This window comes from Crinia signifera, chromosome 1 (assembly GCF_055691185.1).
Source record: "Crinia signifera chromosome 1, ASM5569118v1, whole genome shotgun sequence".
In the NCBI taxonomy this organism is placed as follows: Eukaryota; Metazoa; Chordata; class Amphibia; order Anura; family Myobatrachidae; genus Crinia; species Crinia signifera.
The window spans coordinates 124,867,231-124,893,735 of NC_139217.1; the positions used below are offsets into that span (position 1 = coordinate 124,867,231).

Consider the following 26,505-nt stretch of genomic DNA (forward strand, 5'->3'; position numbering starts at 1 on the left):
CATGCAGCAGGAGAGGATCCGATAGTGCTCCCGGAGCACCGACGCTCATGCAGCACATAGATAGGGGATTTTTCGTGAGGAATACACCAATAAATATGTGGAGTGCCTTTGCAGGAATGGAGCTTTCTTGTAAGCTCTGTCCCTGCAAGCGATAATTGATACATCCATGTGGTGTAATCAATTATCGCATTGCATATTGAGCCAATGTTGTCACATGGGCATTCTCAGATGCGGTTGGTGATAAATAGGCCCCTTAATTACTTTATTATATTTAATACAAATATTATAATGTGACCAACAAGAAACATCTCATATATATATATATATATATATATATATATATATATATATATATATATATATATATATATATACATACACATTTTTGAGAATGTGTGTTTTTCTTATGAATGTTTGGATCTCAAATATGTTGAGAACTAAATGAGCCCCTCTGTGACTTCATAAATAAGGAGAACTGTCTCCCACAGAGAAAGACTGATTGAAATTCTGAGAAAAAAGACAGTATTTTCACCTTTAGGTTCCTGCGCAGAATATTGAGGAAGAAAATTAAAGCTAAAGCATTTTCTGTATATATGTTGTAGAAACTGTAATTCATAGGAAGACACATAAATGCGCATGGTTTCTTTTCATGCATTTCTGATACGATTTTTATTTTTGGTGGATGCACACCACAGATTCTGGGCCAGATGTATCAAGCTTCAAAAAGTGATAAAGTGGAGATTGATAAACATCCAGCCAATCATCTCCTACTGTATCTGACATTGTCAGGGGTGGAAAACCAGCCCAGGAAATTTCTGGAACCAGCCCTAATCGGGAAGGGGGGGGGGGGTAGCTGCTGAGGGGCAGTGTCTGGTGAGGGGCGGGGTTTGGTGACGAGACAGAATGCGATCTGCTTAAAGGCAGTCAAAATTCCCACTGAATGAGCCAACATTTAAGGACAGAGACAGTGACAGTGGGGACATAGGGACAGATAGAGTGACAGCAGGGATGGAGGGAGTAACAGTAGGGACAGAAAGAGTGACAAAAGGGACAGAGAGTGATGACAGGGAGAGTGACAGCAGGGATAGAAAGTGACAGCAGGGATATACAGGTGAGAGAGAGTAAGGCAGCAGGGTAAGATTACAGTACCTTACCTTAGGCTGTTATTGGCAGTGGCGCGGCAGAAGAGGAGGCTGGGAGGACAGTTTGGCCCTTGCAGCCAGCAAAGGTGGGAGGAATAGCAAAGGCTATTGTTATGTGCGCACCGAAGGCGCGAGCTTCAGAAAAGCGGGTGTGGCCACTGAAAAGGGGGCATGTCCTTACATGTAGTGTACCACACAAAGTACATATACACATTAGGCATCACAATAGTAGGACTCCTTATACTATCTAGTACCCCTTATACATTGTGAGTCAAAATTCACATTAAAACACATGAAATAAGCCAAAATGCAAGGGAGAATGACAACAGGGGGGACACAGGGACAGGGAGAGTGACGGGGACACAGGAAGAGTGACAGCAGGGATAGAAGACTGACAACAGTGACATAGTAGGCCTACCAGACTTGAAGGGTGGGGACTCCAGCGGCGGTTTGAATTAGTGTAGGCGTCCATTGGAATCCAGTGGTGGCTTCCAGGGGACCAGGGGCGTCCGGAGGGCTCCAGCAGTGGCTTCTATGGAACCAGGGGCATCTGGTGGGCACCAGCAGTGGATTTGAGGTGACCAAGGGCACCCAGCGGAGGCTGTGAGGGGACAAGGGCACCCAGTGGGCTCCAGCGAAGGTTGTGATGGGACCAGGGATGGAAAACGTGTGGACTCCAATGCAGAGCAGTGTTCTGTAAGCAGGTCACTGCCCCACCACATGTTGCACAGCTCTGCCTCTGGGTAACTGGCCATTTGGACACCCCCTTGGGTGGGAGGCCAAGATGGGATTGGGGCCACAGAGGCCAGTCTGCGTGGGAATGAGGGCACAGGCAGGGGTGTAACTAGAATAGAAAAATCTTGAAAGTGGCCCCCTCCGACCATAGCCACTGCAATTCCCCTTGGGTGAGCAACAACCAAGCTGGAAGGAAAAGAGTGTGGAGGGAGGGAGGGGTGGTCAGGGAGAGAAAGAGAGGCCATCATGGATAAAAAGAGAAAATGAGAGATGAGCGAGAGAGAAAGTAGGAGGCACAAGAGAGTGTGAGTGTCAGGGAGAGAAAGGAGGATAGACAGGGAGGGAGGGATGTCATATATATAGAGGTACAGGAGAGGCAGCAATCAGAGACGAATATATGGTGAAACCAAAAAAGTGGTTTAATATAACGCAACGTTTCGGGGCTGCGCCCCTTTATCAAGCCAAACAAAACAACAAGCCCTGAAACATTGCCTCATGTTATATTAAACCACTTTTTTGGTTTCACCATATGTTCGTCTCTGAGTGCCACCTCTCCTGTACCTCTGTATGCACTCAGTCCCTGCGTTGGGAAGGCACCAGGGCACCTAGATTTGGCACAGCATCCAGGAGTGCTGGTTCCCTCGAATTTGTATATGTGTGTGTGTGTGTATATATATATATATAGTGGCAGTATTCTCCCAGGACGGACCTGTAGGAAAAAATGAGTGGCACTCTCCGGATTTTTGCAAATAAAGTTTTTAGTGCAAAAAATTAGTTGTACATAGTCGTCAACGTTTCAAGGCCTGAGTCTTTTTGTCAGGACGGACATAAAGTGCATACAGTGCAGTGCACAGCACTGTATGCACTTTATGTCCGTCCTGACGAAAAAGGCTGAGGCCTTGAAACGTTGACGACTATGTACAACTAATTTTTTGCACTAAAAACTTTATTTGCAAAAATCCGGAGAGTGCCACTCATTTTTTCCTACAGGTCCGTCCTGGGAGAATACTGCCACTATAATTATTTCTGTGTTTAGGCACCACGGTCTGTGACCAGATATTTGCCGAGAGTGCCAAACAAACCCTCTCCTCTATATATATATATATATATATATATATATATATATATATTTATATATACATACATACATACATACAACAAAGGAACACTTTGGGGCGTGGCCTGGCGTTGCAGTCTGCCCATCTGATGTGTCTGGAAGCCTGAGTGTAACCGCTCCGATGTTTACTGTGTCTGAGACATAAATGTTCATGCTGTTGTTAAAACCGCCCACTGTGGTACGTTATTTTATTATACCTGCCTTTATTGGAGAAGAATCTTTTTAAGAATAAAGTATCACTATATATTGCACTATGGAGCGCTCTTGTTTGTTTTTCTAGTATGTATATATATATATATATATATATATATATATATATATATATATATAGCTTAAACAATATTACAACTTAATTGCCATAAAATATACACAACAAATGCAGACTCCTAAAATACATATAATAAATTTCCAAAAATATATATACACAATACAATCTTACCTTTTTATATGGGAGGTCAGTGGGGAACTCTACGCGTTTCGTCCATCAGACTTCTTCAAAGTGAAGCTAGACATGCCCTTTGGGCAGAGCATGAAAATCCCCTGAGTGTCATCTCCTGATTGACTGCTGGTCTGCAAGCACTGATTGGTTTGTGGCTTAAGCTAAAGTAATAATGACGCCAGCTCTGTCCCTCCAAGGTTCTCTACTGGTAACCAACTGGTGGTCTGCCCCAATCCACACTGTTGCCACCCGGGCTCTCGTTTGGTCCAGGCCCGGAACTGAAGTATGGGTATTATTACTATATTTTGAAAACCCAATATAGAGTATAGTCTATTGCTATGCACAGTCAATTTGAGTATATAGAAATTGATCATGATAACATCAGCTAATACTGTTGTACTGTATATCATTATCTGGTGCCATGCCTAGTTCAGCTGGCCAGGATGGTACCCACAGGGAAAAGGCATCCTCTAGTTGCCTACCAGCTCCCACTGCTGCCCTGACCTCCATTATACTCCTAGGGTGAGTTGTACTAAGCCCTGAAAAGTGATATGATGGAGAGTGATAAGCTATCAATCGATCAGCTCCTACCTGTCATTTTTCAAACACAGTCTGTGACATGGCAGGTAGGAGCTGATTGGCTCTTTATTTTATCACTTTTCAAGCTTAGTGCATCTGGCCCCTAATCTCATGCCAGGAGTCCCACTAAGGTTTATTTGCAAGTATAGTAAGTTACTATAGTAACTGTGATTTGCTGAAGTTGCTCAGGTGTCCCCTGCTGAGGACTCTCATTATCCCCATTGTGTGAACCTCTGACAAGACAGAGATGGCAGCACATGGTTGATCACACACAGGGTCTCCTTACATGTGCTGGTGTGCACTCATCCATAGCATGATGTTGCTGCTGCTAGCAATGAGATTTTATGTTAGTCATTTTGTTTTAGTTAAACAGACTGATTATGATTTGGCTAATGTTATAATGGTAAGGAAAACAGCACATCCATTAAATATAGGCAGTGTCTACAAGTTGCAGACAGTCCAGTGTTCACAATAAAATAAAATATAAATTATAATTATAAGCTTAGGGATAAAATCACACAAGGTCAAATTGCATTTGGAATTTATTGCATTTATTGTATACTGTGCTAAGTGAGAACACAACAAATATCACAGTGCATATATAGTTGCAAACAAGAAATTCCGGTACTTATGTAATATTTGGACTCCCGTTTTTCTTATGAGACGGCGTCCGCTCGCCACGCTTCGGGCACGGTGGCTCGCTGCGCTCGCCACACTATATAAAATCAACTCCATGCGTAGTTGGATAGTAGGGGTATGAAAAAATGGGGTGCATTTAACATGGGAGTCTAGATAATACATAAATACCAAAATTCCATTTTGCATACAGCACTATTAGAATCAACATAAAAGTATATATAAATAATATATATAAAAAGATATTGTTATTAAGGTTATATAGACATATCTTGCAACAACAATCATTTAAGCATAGACAAACCCATATTTTTGAACTAGACAAGCCCCTTGGGGAGAGTGTTACATGCCCCCTCCACGGCATATCCTACTATAATCTCCCTGATTCTACTTTCCAAAAGTAGGCAAGTATGGGAAATAATGAGTCAACCACAAAATAACACATTAAAACAAGTTAGAGAACCTCTGCAGTCTAAAAATTGTTGGTTAACCACAGGAAGGTAGAGGCCCAGGCTTGTGCCCCCCATGCCCTCACCAGCATGTTCCCATGCATTTTAGCAGTCTTGATCATCAAGTTCTTCTTCATGTCAGTTTATCGTGGCAAGGCTTCCTTAAGGTGGTCATACATCAGAACCTGATTGTATGCAGGTCATAAGAACGATCAAACAAGAGATTGTACTGTATGTGCTTTAAAAACACATACAATTTGCTTACGACCGTAAGCTATGCCGATGGATCATACGTATGATCTGAGGATCAATGTCTCAACCTGCCGGATCGCACATTGTACCAATTTTCCTCATGATCTGCACACAATCCATCGCACGACCCCTAGAAATTGTACGTTCGGGCCTGATATCGTTCAGGTGTATGGCCAGCTTTAGGGGTGAATTTATGAATCTTGGAGAAGTGTTATCTATCCCCATAAAGAACATTATGAGCAAGGTGATAATGGTTCAGCCAATCAGCTACAATATGTAAATTGACAGGTAAGAGCTGATTGGCTGAACCATTATAACATTGCTCATAACGTTCTTTATGGGGATAGATAACACTTCTCCACGCTTCATAAATTCACCCCTTAGTGTGGATACTTTATCATGATATTTTTATTACAACTTATTCATGTATTAGATGCTATTGGAAAGTTGGGTGAATACTGTATGAATTACTGTTATCTTTGGAACAGGTACGTTTGATTAAACCATTTTCTTTCATGCTATGGATGTTTTTATAGAACACATATGTGACATTTAAAATAATATAATATCATTTGTTTCCCTTGTAGAATATGGCAACAATCTGGATGAAAGCATTTATTCGGAAACCTCAGGGCATTTTAGAGATACTTTAATGAACTTGGTCCAGGTACTATTAGAATGACGAAGTATTGTTAAAAGTAAAAACAGTGAAAATACAAAACCACCACAAAGTAATGCACATTAACAGAGAAGATAATATTTCCGTTCACGTAATCTCAATGAAAAAAAAAATTGCCATAATTTAAATTGTTCCTTCATTGATTAAGCAAAAGGAAAATAACTTATGGACAACATACTTTGGGCCAGATTCTCTAAGCTTCAAAAGTGATAAAATGGAGAGTGATAAATAGCCAGCCAATCAGCTCCTACCTGTCATGTCACAGACTCTGTTTGAAAAATGTCAGACAGGAGCTGATTGGCTGGCTGTTTATCACTCTTCATTTTATCACTTTTGAAGCTTAGAGAATCTGGCCCTTTATATTATATGCTTTATATAATATCAGTGAAGTCTGTTTAAGGTTATGGGAAACCATATGTGACCATTGTGTGCTTTCTGGTACACAAGCAACATTAACTGTCAGAGCCGCCATATATGGGGGAGTCTCTCAAGTTTGAGGTCACTTTTAAAGTGCATTCAATGAACCTCGTTATATATCCATTCATCCACACATTTCATAGTCTTTCATAGCAAAGTTTACTTGCATACATACTTCCCAATATTTGAATCTTACTTGTGTGTTCACTACAGCGTGCTCCCAAAAAGGGGCGGAGCCTACCAGAAAGGAACCCACCCCCATTGTAGTCACATTGGGGGGCATGGCCAGCACTCTTTGAGCTGCTGGTTGTATGGTGTATTGACTCACATGCCTGAGTCTCTTCTCTTCGGCTTGTGGCCCTTTAATGCTATAATTGCGTTTCCGAAGTCTCTATCTGTAAAATGTAAATATTATTTAATAGCGTACTATGGAGCTGATTCAGACCGGCAGCGAATTCAGACCCATTTTCGATGGTGAGGGATTGCTCATGCGCATGTGCGCACCCGCGGATCGGCAGGGAGCGGTCATTGGAGTCCACCCAGCGTTGTATGGACGTGCTTACAAAAATGGTGGGCACACCCATAGAAACGCTGGAGCGGACACCTGTGAACACAGACGTGGCCCTGCCTGTTTGGGGCAGGCACATGACATCTGTGCTCACCCCCATTTCGGCCATCACCATGCAGGATAAAAGTAAGTCCCGGATGATTCCTCTGTGCGGCCGCATGCGAGCAGATGTGTAAGCGTACTCATCCACTCGCATTGCAGGGATTTAGTCGCTAGGGGGGGGTGCATTCGGTGGGGCGGCATTTACCTGCTTGATATAGACAATGAATATATGCAGTCTAGTGAGCAGGTCTGAATTACCCCCAACATTTCCATTTCTGACACATGAGAAAAAACATTATTTTACTTATTCAATATTCTGTAACACGTGCAATTCAGTGTTTATGCGTCTGAGATGCTACTCATAAAATCATGTTAAGGTCTCCCTGACTTAGGCCCTTATTCTGATTGATGCGGACTTTACCGCGTTCTTACGGATCGCGTCTTTATGGCGTCTGCGCATGCGTGGAGAACGCTACGCGCATGTGCCACGCATTGACTCGGTACCAGTTCGGCCAAATCCCGTCCAGAACTGTTCACCGCTATCATTCGGGAAATAGGGGCGTATTATGGGCGTCATGCGGAATGACACATGGGCGTAGTTTCAAAGTGGGCAAAACGGGGCGGAAACATGGGCGGACACGGGGGAGTACACTTATGTTGGGGGGCGTACATTCGGAAACCACTCCGAATGCACGCGATCAAAAAGGGCAGAAATGTGCGGTGTCCACAAGTGTACTATTGCTTTGCGGACACCACTCGTTCATGCGGTAGGCGAACGTACGCCTAATGACTACAACCATTAACACCTGAACCCAATAGAATCTACTCCTTTACTCATTACTCACTAATAGGCCGCTTGTCAGTGCTTTAATTGAAACCATTGCTGCTTCAAGGAAACCTTAGTAATCCCCCACATATGCTGTACTTGTCCCACACTTAAAAACTGCTAACAATGGACATGACTGAATATTAATACTATCAATACACATGTGTATTCGACATGTACTCATGAAACCACACATTTTGGGTAAAGTAAACACATTTATTTATATTCATGTCACACTCAATGCCAGTGTGATGCAAAGACCATAAAATAATACATACAAACAATAAACAACATGGCAGGAATGCTGCAAAATAAATAATAATACAAAACATATATAATTGCACACAGATGGACTCCAGCACCTCCTATGTGCCACTGCACATGCAGCCAGTGGGAACTGAGGAGGCTGCTGGCCCTTCTACAGCAGGGCAAGCTGCACCTGAGCATTCAACAGCAGGGCACCCTACACCTGGCCCTTCTGCAGCAGGCCAACCTGCAGCTGGCTCATATGCACCATCAGCACAATCATTTGGAACACAACCGGGGACTTCACAAGATAGTACCATGGCCATCACTTCAAGTACAGCTGACAGTAATGGCAGGCAAAAGAGGGCAACAGGGGAACCAACCACTAAGGACATATGAAGCAAGGGCTCATCTGGTTACCCTGAGCACGTGATTGGACACAAGAAGCTGACACACACAGCACAATGGAAGATTTGGGAACACATAACGGCGGAGATTAATGCAGCCACAAGTTCATTTCCGACCACGTTTGGCCTTGGTAGGCTCCTTGGCCTGTGCAGCAGCTCTTCGGGGACGGCCAGATGCTGGGGCAGGTGGAGCAGATGATGTGGAGGGGTTGGCTGGTCTACCCCTCCTGCCAGCAGGGAGTGTTGCAGGTGGTAATGCACCAGAAACGGATGACATTAGGACCCTGTTGCTGGTAATCAGCTCCACCATAAGCTCATTATGGTGGAGGAGGAGATCATTTTGGCGGGTGGCTTGCTCGGCCAGCACCTGAGCACTTGCAGCCATGGCCTGATGTGACTCAGCCATGGCCTGCATGCTCGCAGCCATGGACTGCTGGGTGCTGACCAAGCTCGCCAGGATCTCCTCGGTCCTACGCATCCGTTCTGATGCCAAGTCTCCCTGCTGGTTGATGTCCCCAAGCACCTGGGCCAAGGCGGCCAAATCGGCTTGGCCCGATGCCTGCTGCTGCACAGGCCTACCTCTGGGGCCAGGTGGCACGGACTCCTCCACCTCCTGAGCAGAGTCCTCACCAAGCGGTGGGGTGTCTGTGGGAAAAGAAAAACACAATTAGGAGACATTCTACGATAATTACTTGCACAAGTTTATGGCATGACCAATATTTACCTTCCAGAAAAGACGCAAACACTTCAGCTGGGGCCTCGCTATCCATCGTGCTCACCCCCCTGATCTCCTCAACTGAGATACAGCTCTCGGCCATCACCTCCAGGGGGGTGAGCTCTAGCCCTGATGGCATGGGCCCGGCCCCAGATGTCTGGCTGTGTTCCCACCGCTTGGTCATCTTCCTCTTCAGGTTGGTTTTGAAGTCCTGCCACCTGCAATGTAAGTTGACATATTAATACATGTCACTCCCAATGTTAGCTGTTGCAGCCATTGCTCTGTGCTACATATTACAACATGTGATTAATGTCCCATATATAATATTACATGCAACTATGATATCAACCGTTACAATACACATTCACAATCACCCTACTCTAACTCTCTACCAAATAACATGGCAATAATGTATGTGTATCGTAACAACCTCACGGCCCATTTGCTAAATGCATCTAAGCATCAATTCAATCATTACTTGGCTATTACTGGCCACATGTATCACAAAACAACTTGCCTCTTCTTCACATGGTCCGTCTCACGAACTTGTGGCGCTACTTCATTAATCTCTGCCGTTATCTGTTCCCAAATCTTCCATCTGCGTGTGTGTGTCAGCTTCTCCGATGGACACTCAATCCAATCACGTGCTCGGGGAACCAGGATGGCAAGCTCCTGTGCTTCATATGCCTTATTTCTTGTAGTTGGTTCCTCTGTTGCCCTGGCTCGCCCCTTGCCACGTCCCTGGCCACGCCCCCTGGCACCAGTCGCTGCACTTGAAGTGCTGGCCATGGTACTACCTTGTGAAGTCCCCGGTTGTGTTCCAACCAATTCTGCTGATGGTGCATATGAGCCAGCTGCAGGTTGGGCTGCTGCAGAAGGGCCAGGTGTAGGTTGCCCTGCTGTAGAATGGTCAGGTGCAGCTTGCCCTGCTGTAGAAGGCCCAGCAGCCTCCTCATTACCCACTGCCCGCATGTGCAGTGGCACATAGGTGGTGCTGGAGTCCATCTTGTGAAAAAGTTGCTGCAGCTCTGGGTCCAGCTCTGGTTGGGATCCAGACATGTTAGCAACAACATTGTCAGCTTGTAATAGACCTTTATATACTGTTTGTGTATCCTGTTTGGCGGACATCAGCGGCAGCTGCGTTCCGTGCGTGTGCGTACGTCGCTGTTTTTTCGCGCCGCATACGGTGGCGGAAATTCCATTGTGTAAAACCTGGCGAAAGTTCTACATGAAATACTGGTCACCAATGCTAACATTGCATAGAATCTTCTGATAAACCTGTGACTATTGCACAATACACATGCTATTTGCTAGCATGACATGACATTTGAATTATGACTACTGTGGTATTGTGGCGTTTTATTGCAAGCTAAAAGTAGCCCAATCCCTTAGCTAATCCAGGCCACAAATCATGCAATACTCATCTCTACTGTTATAGACCACACATGTGAGAGCCCTATAAATAGTGAGTTGCTGCTAGAATCCTTTGTCTCCAGATCTGGACTTGTCAGGGTCTAAGGTAAGCTCTTCCATGCTCCTTGTAGATATGATATCCATTAACAATGTAAGTGTATGAATGTATGCACCATTGCCTCACTGACTACAGATTGTTGGGCCAGCAAAGTGCGTGTATCATTATTGCAACATGTCACATGTTCACTATTTCACTCACAGGTCTTAAACATGTGTGGGTTCATCTATTGCAGGACAACATGTCCCAGCAATAGATGAAATGTCTCATAGTACATGATGTCGGCAAAAAATGCTGACACCTTTATCTGTGTGTTTTGGACGGTGTGTATTGAGTTCATATTATTGTGTCATCATTAGAGAGTCAAATGGATCTGCGGGATTACACGGGGCGGCCATCTATTGTACGTATTGAAGGCTACAAATCAATTTGTAGTGGGATATGGCCATTATGTGCATAGGTGCCTCAGTATTTATGTTCATTTCTTTATAGGTTGCAGAAGCTATTCTGCGCTACATGGAGAGGAGGCTAAGGGCACTTGCGGCTCTCCCCACTCGTCGGCCAAGGAGGCCAGGACGTGCTAGAATCTATCGCACACGGGTGACTCTGTTTGCTATGCCCGATGATGAGGTACTTACTAGGTACCGGTTACCCCCACATGTAATTCTGGATCTGCTCACCCTAATTCAGAGCGATTTGGAACCTCTACACGGGATCACGACAGCAATTCCGCCTCACACACAGCTGCTGGCGGTGTTGCATTTCTGCGCCTCAGGATCATTCCAACAAGTAGTGGCAGTACTTGCTGGAATCTCTCAGCCGGCCTTCTGCCGAATCCTGAGGCGTGTGACGTCGGCCATGTTCAGGCGCAAGGGGCACTTCATGGCCATGACATTTGCCACCGAGACCCTGCGCAGAAGCCAGCAGGCCTTCCATCAAATTGCTGGCTTCCCTAATGTGATAGGGGCTGTGGATGGCACCCATGTACCATTTGTGCCTCCATCTCGAAGTGAGAAGATATATAGGAACCGCAAATTGTTCCACTCACTGAACGTGATGGTGGTATGTGGCCCATCCATGGAGATTCTCGCCTTCAACTCGAAGTTTCCCGGAAGTGCCCATGACTCTCATGTCATCCGACAAACCGGGATATGGCAAAGACTCCAAGAGCTGGAAGGCCGTGATGCGTGGGTTCTGGGTGACTCCGGTTACCCATGTATGCCCTGGCTACTTACGCCGTACAGCTACCCAGCACCGGGCCCACAGGAGGCATTCAATGTGGCGCATGTTGCCACCAGGCAAGTGGTGGAGCGCTCAATTGGCCTTTTAAAAGGTCGATTTAGAGTGCTCCACCGCACTGGTGGTGACTTACAATATGCGCCTGAAATGGTGTCGAGGATCGTGGGCCTGTGTATATTTCTCCACAACATTGCTGTGCGGCGTGAGATACCCTTTGATGAGTGGGAGGTACCATCTGAGCCGCAAGATCCGCCCATGCGCCCATCCCGCGCCCCTGAATGCCGGAGGGGATACCAGCTGCGGGACTCTGTGGCGCAAAGATACTTCAGGTACATGTTATTGAGTTGACATAACACACCCATTTTAGTCACAATCACCCCTTCAAATAAGTCCAGTGTGTTAGTTGTCAGTGTTACAAAACGAACATTAGCCAGCCTGCCCTCCTAATGGCAAAGAAATAGGAGATATTTAGCATATGTGTTTAGTTTTGGGGGAAGTTCAATATAGGTGCTAATTATTATACCTTGTACAAGGGATCTTATGTGTTTGTTATATCTTCATTATTGTAGTTGATACTATCCCTGATGACTGGTGAGTACATTGATTTATTCTATCATGTGTTGGGGATTATTTCCTGTGTTGATGTATGATTTGTTTGCATATATATATATATATATATCTATATATATGATGTTGGAATTTATTCACATGTTTCAACATTTCAAGGAGCATGCAGCCAGGCAGGCAGGCAGGCAGGCAGGCAGCCAGGGCTGGTGTATAATGCTGGTTTCAGGATACCTGCAAGTGTGTGTATGTGTCTTTTACACATAAATGTACGCATACACATATATGCATAGAGTAAGTAATGCTAAGTACAGCTATGCGTTGCTAAGCTATAGCACGCGTTGCTTGGCGGAGCGCGGCCTCATTGGATTTGCTAAGTGCATACACACTGTGTTTTATATATATCAGATTTGTTCATTGGCATACATCAACACTACGGTTTTGAAGGCATGCGAATTTGTCACCATTTGTGTTGGCGCAGAGACGCTGTTAATGTAAAAATGAACAATAAAGTTATTAACACAAATAACTGTGATCAACCAATGCCACCACCTGATTGGTTGATATATGCCATTGTCAACATGGCGGAGACACGAAGGGCAGAACCCTTCACACATGAGGAGCTCAGGGTTCTTGTCTCCGTCATGGAGACAAGGCTGGGCCGTGCGGGGCCCTTCATAACAAACCGCCATAAGCGGAGGGCGTACACTGCGGCAGGGCGCCGGATTTACGCCCGCACTCGGGTGCGGAGGTCCCTCGGGCAGCTGGAGAGGCGGTGGTCGGACCTCCGCAGGCGCCAGCCCCAGCTGCTCCAACAGATAAGGGGCGAAATTGCTGAATGTGAGTATTTTCGCTATGAAATTTCGCACTTACAACATAGCATATATAAGCAATAAAATGTGTCTCATGATAAGTGGGTGTCCATGGGTTTAAAAGTCCATAGACTCTTATGTGTGCTTCTTCCTGGTTAACATGCAGTCATGTGGCTTTTATATGTAATGCCATAGCATTGAGGATTCTGATGCATACAATGTTCCCGATCTAATATGTGTTACACATTGATAAATGGCTGGGTTGTAATGTGTGAACAAATTACTAACCATCACTGAATAATTTAAATGTCACAATTTGGAGTCCATTAACAGTAAGGAGCTACTTTCCTGCATCGTTTGCCATCATTATCACCCTTCCATGTATGTCTTGTTATGGATTAATACATGTGCCCCAATGAGCCGACATTGACCATGATGTTTTTTTCTACCACACAGCACGAGCCCGAGCCCGACAGGCCCGTGAAGAGGCGGAGGCAGGCCTGGCCCAGGACGAGGCCCGAGACCCCGAGGAGGAGGTGGCGGCAAGGGTGGAGGAGGAGGAAGTGGAGGAGGAGCAAATGGTGGAGGAGGAGGTTGAGGAGGAGGAGGTGCGTGAGGAGGTGGAGGAGGAGGAGGTGGAAGAGGAGTTTGTGGCGGAGGAGGAGGTGTTGGTGGCGGAGGAGGAGGTGGAGGAGGAGGTGCTGGTGGTGGTGGAGGAGGAGTTGGAGGAGGAGGTGGAGGAGTTGGAGGAGGAGGTGGAGGAGGAGTTGGAGGAGGAGGTTGTTGTGGTCGAGGAGATGGCGGAGGAGGGGGCTGAGGAGGCCACGGTTGCCCCGGACACATCAAGTTCCGAGGGGGAGGAGGCGTGCCAGGCACCGGACTCGCCGCAGATCGGTATGTTTACATAATGCATCATTCATGAAGTAGTTGTACTGGTATATGTTATGTAGCACTGGTGATTAAAAATTTTGGGCACATACTAATCATATAGACCCCAAAGTGGGTAGCTACAGATACAGGTACGGGTTAGATGGGGAGTCCAAGGCATCCCTTTCATCCAGGACACCTCTCAATTACACAGGTTTGTGGGATGGGTTGGAGGTCCATTTTGACTGCCACATAACCGTTGTAGTTAAACAGGATCCAGGAGTAAAGGGATGAGTGGATCATTTGTGGATTAAAATCACCTGCTGCAAGCGTAGATTATGAGCCATCAAATAGTGGCATCTATATTGTTGGTGAATGTTATTTATAAACTGTAGGATGTATGCTATAAATGGAGTATGGGCCGGGCTACCTTGGAATGGAGTCACAAGTTGGCAGTGTCCCAGGATCCTCCTCTACCTAAACCCCCCCTGTAGTTCTGATTTATTTTTCTGCCTCACAGAATTGTAGGTTGGTTTAGACAGAATTATGATTTAGAGGATATGTATTGTGCATTCCTGACATTTGCATAACTCCCATGCCACCAACCATCACTGAACTTCGAATGAGCAGATTGTGACAAGTTCTTATTGACGGAGGCCATGACCTGCTTGTCATTGGTTAGTCATGGGTGGGTTGTGACTGAGAAGAAACAATATGACTGTTATGTCTTCTGCAGAGTTAAGGGTCGAGGCCAAAAAAGACAGTATGTAGTAAATAAGTTTGCATGTATGTATATATGTATGTGTCATATATATTTCTCTATGTGTGTCTCTATCTCTCTACATAGATAGATATATATCTCTATATATATATATATATATATATACACACATGTCACCTAGCATTTGTGCAATTTATGTCGTAGTATGTGAAATGTATGCATGAATAACATGACTAATTTTTGCCCCTTTGACATGCCCACAGATGACACCACACCGGCAGATGAGGGGGTGCGTGGGGCCCTCCTGCGAGCAGAGCACCATCTCCGGCTCCTTCAAGCCGACTTGCAGGACCTAAAAGACCTGCTCATTTAATGTTTCATTTTTTTTTTTTCCTTATTTTGTTAAATCGATATTTTAATAAATTCTTTATGCAAGTTCACAGTTGTTGGTTTTATTAGCACTTTAAATAGTATATGTGTAGAATGTTTATAATGTTTGACACAGGGTGTAATAGAAACCATTGCACTTACATTGCTGTAAGGGTTAATGTGTGCTATGCATGTGTTAGGCATGCTTGTAAGGATATATTGGAATCTAATTGATTCCAATTCCAAATAAGCTGTTTTTTATGAGGGTAGGTAATTGAATAAGTGGGTCATGTGATGTATTGCAGAAGATACTTCATAGTGGGTTGTTTGGCGGAAATCCTCCGCTTACGTGCGGTAGCACCGCTTGGCTCCCGTTCGGATGCGGTATTCCCGAGCATACTCTGTAATACTCTGTAATACCGTGCAGAATCGGAGTGTTTCTCCCGCACACGCATGGTTTGTATGTCGTCCGTAAACACGCCCTGTTCTTAAAGAGTGAGTCCGTCCGAATGCGGAGGACACGTGGGCGTTTCTACGGACGATGGCCGCATGCGGAAAAACACCGTGGCGTGCGGACCGCTCCGTAAGAATGCGGGAATTTCCGCACAGATCAGAATAAAGGCCTTAATCTGTCATGATCACCGCATGCATTCTTGTTATTTGTCATTGCAGGCAGTAAGAGAGGAAGGATATCCAGACCCTGCTGTAGCCGCTCAGGATGCAATGGTACATGAAGGGATGCTCACTTTACTCTCTGATTCCAGACTGGCTGTGTACAGTAATTCAGAGAACAATACTGCTAATTATATATCACACTGTAAATTTAAATATTAATTGAATAAAAAGTTTTATATTCCCATAGCAGCACATTAGATGGACTGCCTATCCTAGGAATGCACCATTTAATGCCTTTAGCAGGGTAATAGTACTTTTACAATGTCTTGTCCATTGCTGCATTTGCTCGCTCATACAGTATACACAATAACATTTGCCCTCTAACCAAGCAGCTCTGAAGCTTGTACTGCATGGGGGTGTCCACTGAATACAGTGAGTGGGGGTCTTTCTAGGAAAATATCCTTTGTCTTATAAGATAATCTATTTGGTCAAATTGATATTTCCTATAGAACCCCCTTGTAAGTGCTAAAGATGGTTTCTGCATCTATTTGATGATAAGCTGCCATGCAGAAATACTGAATATTTAGTGCTCTGCTAGACTACAGAAATGCACAAGTCATACTTGCCTACCCTCCCGGAATAGCCGGGAGGGTCCCGCAAATCGGGTCCCCCTCCCGGTCCCCCGGGAAGGGGGGCAAGTCTCCCGCATTTCCCTACAGCCCCGGCTCCCCCTCTCCCCGCGGTCTAAAAACTATGACTTTCGCGGGTCCGCGGGGAGGGGGCAGGGCTAAATGATGCAATTCGCGGCATTTCGCATCATTTTTAGCCCCTCCCCCCACCCACGGACCCGCAAATTGAGGCTTCAGCCCGTCGTGGGGGCTTGATGACATCACCCTTGCCCCGCCCCCAAAACGAAGCCTCTACCCGCCCCCTTTCACTCCTCTCCGGGCTTCTCCCGGAAAGGAGTATGCCAAAGTCGGCAAGTATGGCACAAGTAAGACGGTCATGTGACAAATGTGGCAGTTATTGTTAAGTTTATCTATAGGAACCTGAAAAGTATCAAAATGAATTGCACATAGTAAGTGGTGTGTCTGGTTATGTTCTAGGTTCTCTGGAACGCATGTCAAGACAGAACAGGGGAAAACAAAAACATGATGCAGATGATTTTATGTAACAAAAGCCACCAGCAATTATGGATGGGTAATATAATCCTTTATTTTTTTTGTACAATTTAATGTCATTCTATTTAAGAGACACGAGAAAACATGGGGATTTCAAACTACCCTGAAACCTCCATCCACCTGGCCGAGCAGGTGACTGAGAACATAACCAAGATAGCAGTAGTATGTACAGTAGTATAATACAATTATAATAATCCTTAGCCAGGTCGACAAGCAATAGGTCGACACATGAAAAATGTTGACATTGATAAAAGGTCAAAACAAAACAAAAAAAGGTTGACATGGAAATGGTCCACACAGGAAAAGTTTGATGTGCATCTTAGTGTATCACTTAGCTTTGGGCATGGTGCCTCGATGTGCTCGCCACACTTCAGTATTCTCGCTTTATGCCCACTTGGATCGTGAAGTAGGAACAAGTCGGTTTTAAAAAAAATCATGAAAAACTTGTGTCAAGCTTTTTTTCTGCATTGACTTTGACATGCTGAATTTTTGTTTGTTTTGAACTTTTGTCAATCTCAACCTAGACCATGTTGACCTTTTTATGTGTCAACCTATTGCCTGTCAACCAACAGTGGTTGACCTATTAACTGTCGACTCTCTGCCAAGTGCTCCAATTCTCTACCAAGCAGGTGATTTGGATTGTGGAATGGTGCCCACAACTGGAAAACAATCCCCATTCATTTTGGACCTACTGCCACCTCTTATGCTGTGTACACACGGTCCGATTTCCTTTTCGATGTTGGCGATATAGTCAACATCGGATCGGCATCGGATCGGAATCGGATGCAGATCGCAAGGGTTTTAACCCTTGTGATCCCGATCCGATCCCGATCACGTATCGGAAGCCAGAAAGTCTTGGCTGCCTTGTCTATATAGTGCAGATCTGCACTATATAGTCAAGATAGGATGCAAATCGGATGTGCCTTAAGATCCTATCCATGATCCTATCTGATCGGATCGTGGATAGGATCTTAAGGCACATCTTTCCGTGTGTACACACCATAACAGTGATCTTACTGTCCTCGAGATTTGCCAACAGTTCATGTTTTTCAGGCAACCTATGGATCTATATTAGGAATGAATTCAGCATGTTGCCAAATAGTTAGTAATGACTACAGCTACGCACCAGCTAGGTGATTTGGAAAACCGAGACCGTTGTTAGATCTTGAGAACTGGTTTGGCCACCCCTGGCTTAAGTACATACTGCACACTGAGGCAGATGAATTAGGCCTTATAAAAGTGGTGATAGTGGTGATAAAGGGGAAAGTGATAACCAACAATTAGGAGCTGATTGGCTTGTGCGTTATTACCTTCCACTTTATAATCGCTTTATCACTTTACCAGGCTTAATACATCTGCCCCACTACGCTTTAAATGCTATTGATACCTTCTTCATGGACTGGACACACTTGCTTTAAAAGCTAGAATATGGAAACCAACACTAGCAATCCTGTGTTTGCCACTGAAACATGTGATTCGGTTCATGTTTTCCATATGGCTGGCAGAGCAGCCATTTACTATAGGGGCATTCAAGGTGTGTCATTATTTTTGACAGTTTGAAATTTCGTCAAAAACCTATTCAATGCAGGCGCTTTCTCCACATTTTCACCCACGCAGATTTCGCTTTTTAAAAAATCAAATATGCATTGTCGGAGAAAAGGTAAAATCTGCATCCATTTTTGATGGATCGCTATGGCCGCTACAGCCACTTAACATGTAGTGATGTGGGGCATTTTCTAAGCGATCTAGTCCTCATGCAAAGGTTCCTCTAAGTGCCCCCATCCAAATGAAATACATTTTCTCAGTAATATTATATACTGTATATACATAAAAACTTACAGTTTTCTGAAACTGCTCTAAACGGGTACCATTGTTTTACTGCAAAATAGAATGCAAGCATTGGTGCCAGCCTTCACTCACAGCCAATGACTGGTCTTCCATGCCGATGCTTGGAAAACTCTTATGTGTGTCAGTAAAACCTATTAAAACAGTGTTTTGTTTTTTTAAGTTTTTCAAGAATTTCAAAATATCTCTGGACAAGATATAGCTGTTGCTATTGAACAATGCTATGACGGATATTTTCAGCAGCTTCTCTTGGCCATAGGTAAGTCAAGATTTTTGAGATGAACAATTTGCAACTAGTGACACTATTGGCTAAATTTAACAAAGATGGGAGCTCTAATGAAGATGGGATGTTGCGGCAACATCCCATCTTTAATAGAACTCCCATTTTAGTAATTATCACACAAATATGTAATATAATAGTGCCTTACAAACTTGCTGGCGGGAAAAAATAAGGTTTAACAAATTCTGTAACAGAAATAAATGGGATTTAAATAAGAATTTGGAGTTTGATAGTGATTGAATTTGATGTACATTATGGGTAAAAAAAGAGTTGCATTGGCTAATGAAAACCAAGGAGAAAGCTTCATACTAAAAGACATCTGCAGTGACCTGGGCTTGGAAAGATGGGTGAGTGGTGTTTATGTGTAAGTGCTTCAACCTGTGCAAAGAGCTAGTGATAATGGTGTGTATATACGGTTCTATTTGCACTATCGATTTTGACTATACTGTATAGTCAAAATTGATAGCAAATGACTGCAGTTTGCACCATGTGCCCCCGCATCTGATCCCGATCCCGATGCGCGGCCCAGCAGCATTGGGGTGGAAGTCGAAATGGACTGCGCAGCACAGTCTATCTATTGTATGTCAGAAAGAGGGCCATGCTGCTCAATGCCCCTGCTAGACCCCCCACCCCTCCCTCCCTGCCAGCCGATGCTGGCACACTGCCAAATCGCACAACTTAAGAGTCTGTGCTAGCCTTATATATGCTGAGTCCTAACACTGTGATTAAAGTTTCTGATAATATGTAAGGTAGACCATAAGATTGTAAACATCTATTGGTAAAATCATGCAGTCACAGTCTGGAGAACATGAATGGCCTTCTTATTGTATCTGAAGAAGTGTCCTGGAATTTGCTTCTGAAGAGGTTTATCATCATTTACTGTTGGAATGTCCATTTGTGATATTTCAACTGCAAATGGGGGGGGGGGGGGGGTTTCGGCAGACGTTTGAGTGCTGAGAGCCTGGCTGAGTAATTCTACTGCTCTGTCAGATGTCAGCATTTCTGCTGGCAGCCCAGGGCATACAGTACCTGCAGAGATGGCTCAAAACTAGTATGTAAATATCATAATAGCATACGCCTCATAAAAAAAGCACAAGACAGGATCTGGAAGATGATAATAGAAGGTGCACTGAAGTCGCCTATTTTCAGCACCTTGCACCACTTAACCACCTGTGTAAGTATTGCAGTTTATAAGTATTGTGAGCAAAGACAAATAGCCAGCCCTAGATTCTACAGTGCCCTTACTAATGGCTAATTCACAATATAATGTCCCCAGTGTTAAAATTCATTTGCCCCTCAGATACAAAATATATAACTTGGTTCTTTGGTTCTAGAATTGAAATTGAGAATAATATGGTTGTGATACATTACTGTATATAAGAAAGATTAACTGGAGTGATAAACAGCAATCACATCAATAAACCTTAAAGGCATTGGCGTATCTATAATGGGTGCAAGGTGTGCTGGCATATGGGCCTCTAGGTCCCAGTGGCCCATATTCCCCTAAGACCTAGGGGCCTGTATGCCAGCACACCTTGTCCTAGCGGCCCACACACTGCACACCCTACACCCATTTAATAATACTCACCTCTCAGTTCAGCTCCTGCATAAGTGGAAACAATCACTGTGAATAAGCAGCCGTGACCATTATTCAGTGATTTACACATGCGCAATAGAGGTGCCCTCAGGAAGGTGGCGCGGGAGCCATGTTCCTGGGGACCTGCACATGGGCAGTAGACTCTAATTCAATGCCAGAGTCTACTGTATCGCGGAAGAGTATGGGGCCCATTTAGAGCCTGCACACTGGCCCTCTCCTGTTTTAAAGCGCCTCTGCTCAATGATCAAGATAACTTATTTAGACAGCAATAAAGGATGTAGAGAACAGATTGCAATTTCAGCATTACAGAGCATTTTACTACTACAGAGATTTAAAGTCAAACACGTCTCTACAATAGGCAGTATTCAGGTACTACTTTAAAATAGAAGATGTAAATGGACTAACACTATGATATTATTCCGCTTCAGTATAATACCTATCAATAGACATCCATAGCTACTTAAAACATCCATATTTGTAAAATTAACATTGACATTTACAGAAGAACCATAGTGGAATAATCCAAGGAATGGCTACTGGCCATAGCCTTGTAACATGACATTCACAGGAGTCGGACAATTACTTGATTTCTGTACCACCGTATTGGCCATTTAAACCCACTAAATGGTGTATCCCATGCTTTTATTCACATGTTGCTTAAGTAAACAATTTTAACCAAAATGCAATCACAAAAAAAAAACTACTGACATAGAAAACACTGCTGTCATTTTCAAATCATGTCAAATTTTATTGACCAACTCATAATGAGATTGACCTAACTCAGGAGCCACAAACTGTTGTTTACCAACACACATAACTCAAGAGCTAAATTAGGTGGGTGGATGAGGAACTGGAAAAAAGAGTCTGTTAAACTTCCTAACAACAAGTATACAACAGGAAAATCCAAAACCAGAATACAAAATCTCAACACACCAGAACATTAGACTGGGCAATGCACATAAAATACTTATTGGTGTATTATGCACTCACCTTATAGCTATATAAATAATCGCATTTTGCACTGTATGAGCACAGCACTTTTGCACTAGTACTTTCATGATGCCATCCATCCTGGTGAAAAGGTGCTAAGCTGTGAAACATTACCCTAAGCCTATGATAATGTAATTATCACTGTTCTCAATACATCATTTATTAAGAGGAGTGCGCCCATTCAATAGCTGGATCCTACATCAGAGTTGCACCAATAGGTACTTGTTTCCTAGCACGGCCACAATCGCGGGCATCGTGTACCTTTACACGACATTGCCGGCAAAGGAAAAATCGCGGGCATCGCGTCGGTCGGGACCATTAACATTGGCCCCGACGCGACCGACGCGATGCCCCCGATTTTGCCATAGGCTTCAATGTTAAAATATTTTTTAACATTGAAATTGATTAAGTCCATCTCACATAGTAAAAAATGTGAAATGGGCCAATATGACCCATTTTACATTCTATATGGGCCCCGTCGTCACCCCACAATTGACGTGAACCCGAAGCTTGGCGAGCGCAGCGAGCCCGCGAGGGGCGGCGTTGCGCGTCCTCCGACCTTTTCATTCCCCTACTATCCACGTCGGAGTGGAGTTGAGAATATAAAGTGTGGCAAGCGCAGCGAGCCACCGAGCCTGAAGCGTGGCGAGCGCAGCGAGCCCCGCGAGGGGACGCGTATACCTGTGAAGTTATACGCGTCCGCTCGCCACGCTTCGGGTACGGTGGCTCGCTGCGCTCGCCACACTTTATATTCTCAACTCCACGCCGTCGTGGATAGTAGGGGAATGAAAAGGTCGGAGGACGCGCACCGCCGCCCCTCGCAGGCTCGCTGCGCTCGCCACGCTTCGGGTTGGCGTCAATCGTGGGGTGGGGTTTACGGTATAAAATTGGGGGTCTAGGGAATATTTTACATTGAATCCAATACATTTTATTCAATTAAAAAATCGGGTCGGTCGCATCGCATGCGACCAAATCGCATGCGATGCGACCGACGCGATTTTTCCAACACGACCACCCCGATGGAAATCGGTGTGGCCATGCTAGGAAACAAGTACCCACCAATATAAAGGTTTGAATTTGTATACAATTTGCTAATGAAAGAAAACATCTGTTTATATGATTCTATTCATTGGTAGCCACAACAAACATACCTGTGCAATAAGTGACCATGACTAAAACAATACTGATCCCAGTGAGGCAGTAATGAAATGTATCTGGTACAAGGAGATATCTGGTTTATATATTCTTTTGATAGAAGTTTTGTATTCTTTGGCACAAGAATAACACATGTGTCTCCAATAAATCATCAATGAAGTTAGAGTTCATAGTCTATACACTTGGTAAAACCCACATGTATAAAAATGATACTGCAATCTACTTTTCTCTAGCCATCTTTCTTGAAATAACCTATTTTTGTATGCTTTTACAGTATCCTGTGTTCGGGACAAACCATCATATTTTGCATACAGACTTCACTCTGCAATTCATGTAAGTGTTTATACTACTAATAGGCGTCATGTAGGAGTATTTATTGAAATTGTATTCATAAAAATGTAATCACTGGACTGGATGTGAAACATCTCCCAATTTCTCTGCTTTCGGATTGCATTGCCGGGTCAGACCCAAGATCTTGACCGCGGGTCCAACCCAGGTTTAACCCTTCTTATATGCCAGGTCAAATTGCCAGGTTGGATGACACATGATATAAGGTTTTGTGCTTTCACACTGCACCTCGACCTGGGTCGACCTGGCTTGACCAGGCAACAACCCAGCAATAACCCAGGTTTTAGATGCGGTGTGAAAGGGGCATAAGATATGAACATAAGAAGACTTTACAGTATATTTTAGCTCTAATGCAAATAATTGATCGATATCAACCTAAATTTACTATGTGTTAGACAAAAATTATTCAGAAGTCAGGTGGTCTTACTTCACTTGTCTCTTTATTAAAATTATTATTAAGATTCAAAAGGTTACCTCTTACTTAAGTCAGGCCAATCATTCCAACACCTGCGCATGCAACTTGCATATAACATATAAAAAATAACTGCAGATTGTTTGCTATACAAGTTTTGCACTTCAATGTATTGGTACAGTAATTCAGATTAGTTGTACATAGTACAACTAAATTGTACAGTAAAATACATTAGCATGGACTTTGCTGCCATCTGGTGACAAAAGCTATAACCATTTTCTTTCATCAAATGGTAACAAAATTAAATTCTGTATTGTTTGTGAAACTCTTATACTGTACTTCTTATATTTGCGATGTTTACTCAGCAAATGATGTATGTACACAAATGAGAATCCCACAACTCAGTGTGGTTTCCCCTGTTAAATTTGCCACCACCCAGTTCTCACCGCAAAACTATTTTACGAAAAGACAAAACCACCCAAGTTGCTTCCAACTCTGAATAGATTTTATTATTACACTTATTTAAAGAGCGCCACAAGTGGTCTGCATAAAAATATCTAAGCAAAATTACATAAATTGACATTTTCACATGGGTTGTATGCCGTGATGGCTTCAGATGGTAGCCACGCCAACTGCCACTCCAAACATTACCATTCGGGACCCTGGCAGTTGAAAATAGCAGCACATTATGGTAAATACACATCTGACTATGCAAAAAAAAATGCAGCTGTGCAAAAAAAAATGCAGCTGCATTTGCATTAGCGACAACATCAGAATAGGTCCCAAAAATTGATGGGTGGATCCATTGGCTGGTTCACTTTTATACAGTGACGCAACTTAGAGATTCAGGGGCAGATTTATTAAGCTTGGAGAAGAGATAAACTGGAGATAAAGTGGAGAAAAGGTAAAAGGAGATAAAGCACAGCCAATCAGCTGTGTTTGAAAAAAGACAGTTGGGAGTTGATTGGCTGGTGCTTTATCTCCTTTTACCTTTTCTCCGCTTTATCTCCAGTTTATCTCTTCTCCAAGCTTAATAAATCTGCCCCATAATGTCCAACTGGCAAAAAAAATTCTAACACAGCTCGCAAACCTCCCCATCAGACATTAATGATATTTTTTTAGCTACATGCTTGTTGCAAGGGGTTTCTTACTTAATGCCAGGGGTTACATGCTTTTTACCAGGGTCACATGCTCATTGCCAGGTGTTCCCTTCTTGCTGTATGCTTCCCTGACAGACATTAGAGATCTAGTAAGACCTCTAGTATCTGTCTCCTCCATGGTGGCGGATATTTTTGGAGGACTATTTTTGCACAGATCCTACACAAGCTCCCCAAGCCACCACTTGGACTACAGTGCCATTGTTATGCCACTGTTGGCCAAATATATCACACTTGGTCAATGATGACACAATGTTAACACCAAGTAACTAACTTTGATGCCTGCCTTTGTCTATTTCCTCTGCTTAGGATTTTGGTTTTCACAATAAAACAATTATAAGGACTCTAATAGCCAGAAGTGAAATAGACCTAATGACCATCAGACAGAGATACAAGGAGAGATATGGAAATTCCCTCTTCCATGACATTAAGGTAATCTATATGCACACAAATATGTATGTATTTATTTCTGTATAATCTGTGATAACTAAAATGTAATTCAACAGCTGATAGTCAGTCCTAGGATGTCTCCGGTTACCCCATGAGAATCTCAACTACATTATCAATGCTAAACCATTTCTTGTGCAAATGCAGCATTAAAAACCCAAGCTAACCTGTCATGAATTGTTAAGAACACAAATTACAGCATCCAATTTATACAATCTAAAAGTCACAATGCTTTTTTTTTTTAAATAAAAAAAAAAACTTGAAATACACAAATATTAGAGCAAACTAAAATAAAATACATAAACAGGAAAAAAAAAAACACTTATATTGACTTAAGGAAACCTGTCACTTCTGAGATGGCTAAAATAAAGGTTTAGAAACACTTTTAGAAAAAAGATTTTACAAATAAATATTTAGGAGGAAATTCTTCAGAACCTCCGCAGGTTTTGAAAAAGTCCCTGAAAAGTCTATTTCCTGGGAAGCTGGCATTGAAAACACATAGATATCTTATCATAGATTCTTTTAGGTTTATTTACTAAGATGGGAGTTCTATTTCAGATGGAATGTTGCTATTGGCAACCAGTCATAATCGACTTTTTTCCGAAGTTAAAAATAATTCAGTGAAGCCCAGTTTTTTGCTCCTGAAAAGTTATTGGGGCTACTAGAATTCCCCACTTACTCTGTTTGGAAGATGGAATTATGGAATCAAATTCACAACACATCTTGCAGAGATCTACAGAAAGGAATAGCAAATTATAAGAGCGGCTTTATTATGTTACTATTTATGTTGTTATTATTAACAGTTTCTTACATAATGCAGCATATTCCGTCAAGCTCTACAATTGTAAACAACAGCGATAGAACAAACTGGGTGAGAACAGACAGACATACAGTAGACCTAGGTAGACCTAGGAAGGCCCCGCTTGCAAGCTTATAATATGGCGCGATTCCGTCGGTGTTCCCGAGGCCCTAGCATCCACGGAACATAATGAGCACCCATGGCCAGAGCTCACCCATTGCCCTCCTGTGCCACTAAGTCTGACTTTAAGCTGCCAGCAGCCAGTGGCTCTAGGTCCCTCGACTTGTCCCTCCCACCCCTAGTACTCCAGTGGGTGGAGTTGATTCAAATGTCGCTGCTGATCCAGCAATGTCATTCAGAGTAACTTCACTCACTGAGCAGAGTACT

The 26,505-nt window shown here is 43.6% G+C and overlaps 1 protein-coding gene across 2 annotated transcripts in view; it reads left to right on the forward strand.

Annotated features, from left to right (window-relative positions):
* The window catches only part of ANXA10 (annexin A10), a 70,346-nt gene that overhangs the window by 26,570 nt on the left and 17,271 nt on the right, over nucleotides 1-26,505 (forward strand). For both annotated transcript variants that reach the window (XM_083157066.1, XM_083157073.1), the window contains exons 7-12: nucleotides 5,937-6,016; nucleotides 15,965-16,018; nucleotides 17,014-17,107; nucleotides 19,097-19,192; nucleotides 23,230-23,288; nucleotides 25,182-25,304. In XM_083157066.1, coding sequence (XP_083013192.1) covers nucleotides 5,937-6,016; nucleotides 15,965-16,018; nucleotides 17,014-17,107; nucleotides 19,097-19,192; nucleotides 23,230-23,288; nucleotides 25,182-25,304 — 506 coding nt within the window. The remainder of the gene's footprint in view (nucleotides 1-5,936; nucleotides 6,017-15,964; nucleotides 16,019-17,013; nucleotides 17,108-19,096; nucleotides 19,193-23,229; nucleotides 23,289-25,181; nucleotides 25,305-26,505) is intronic.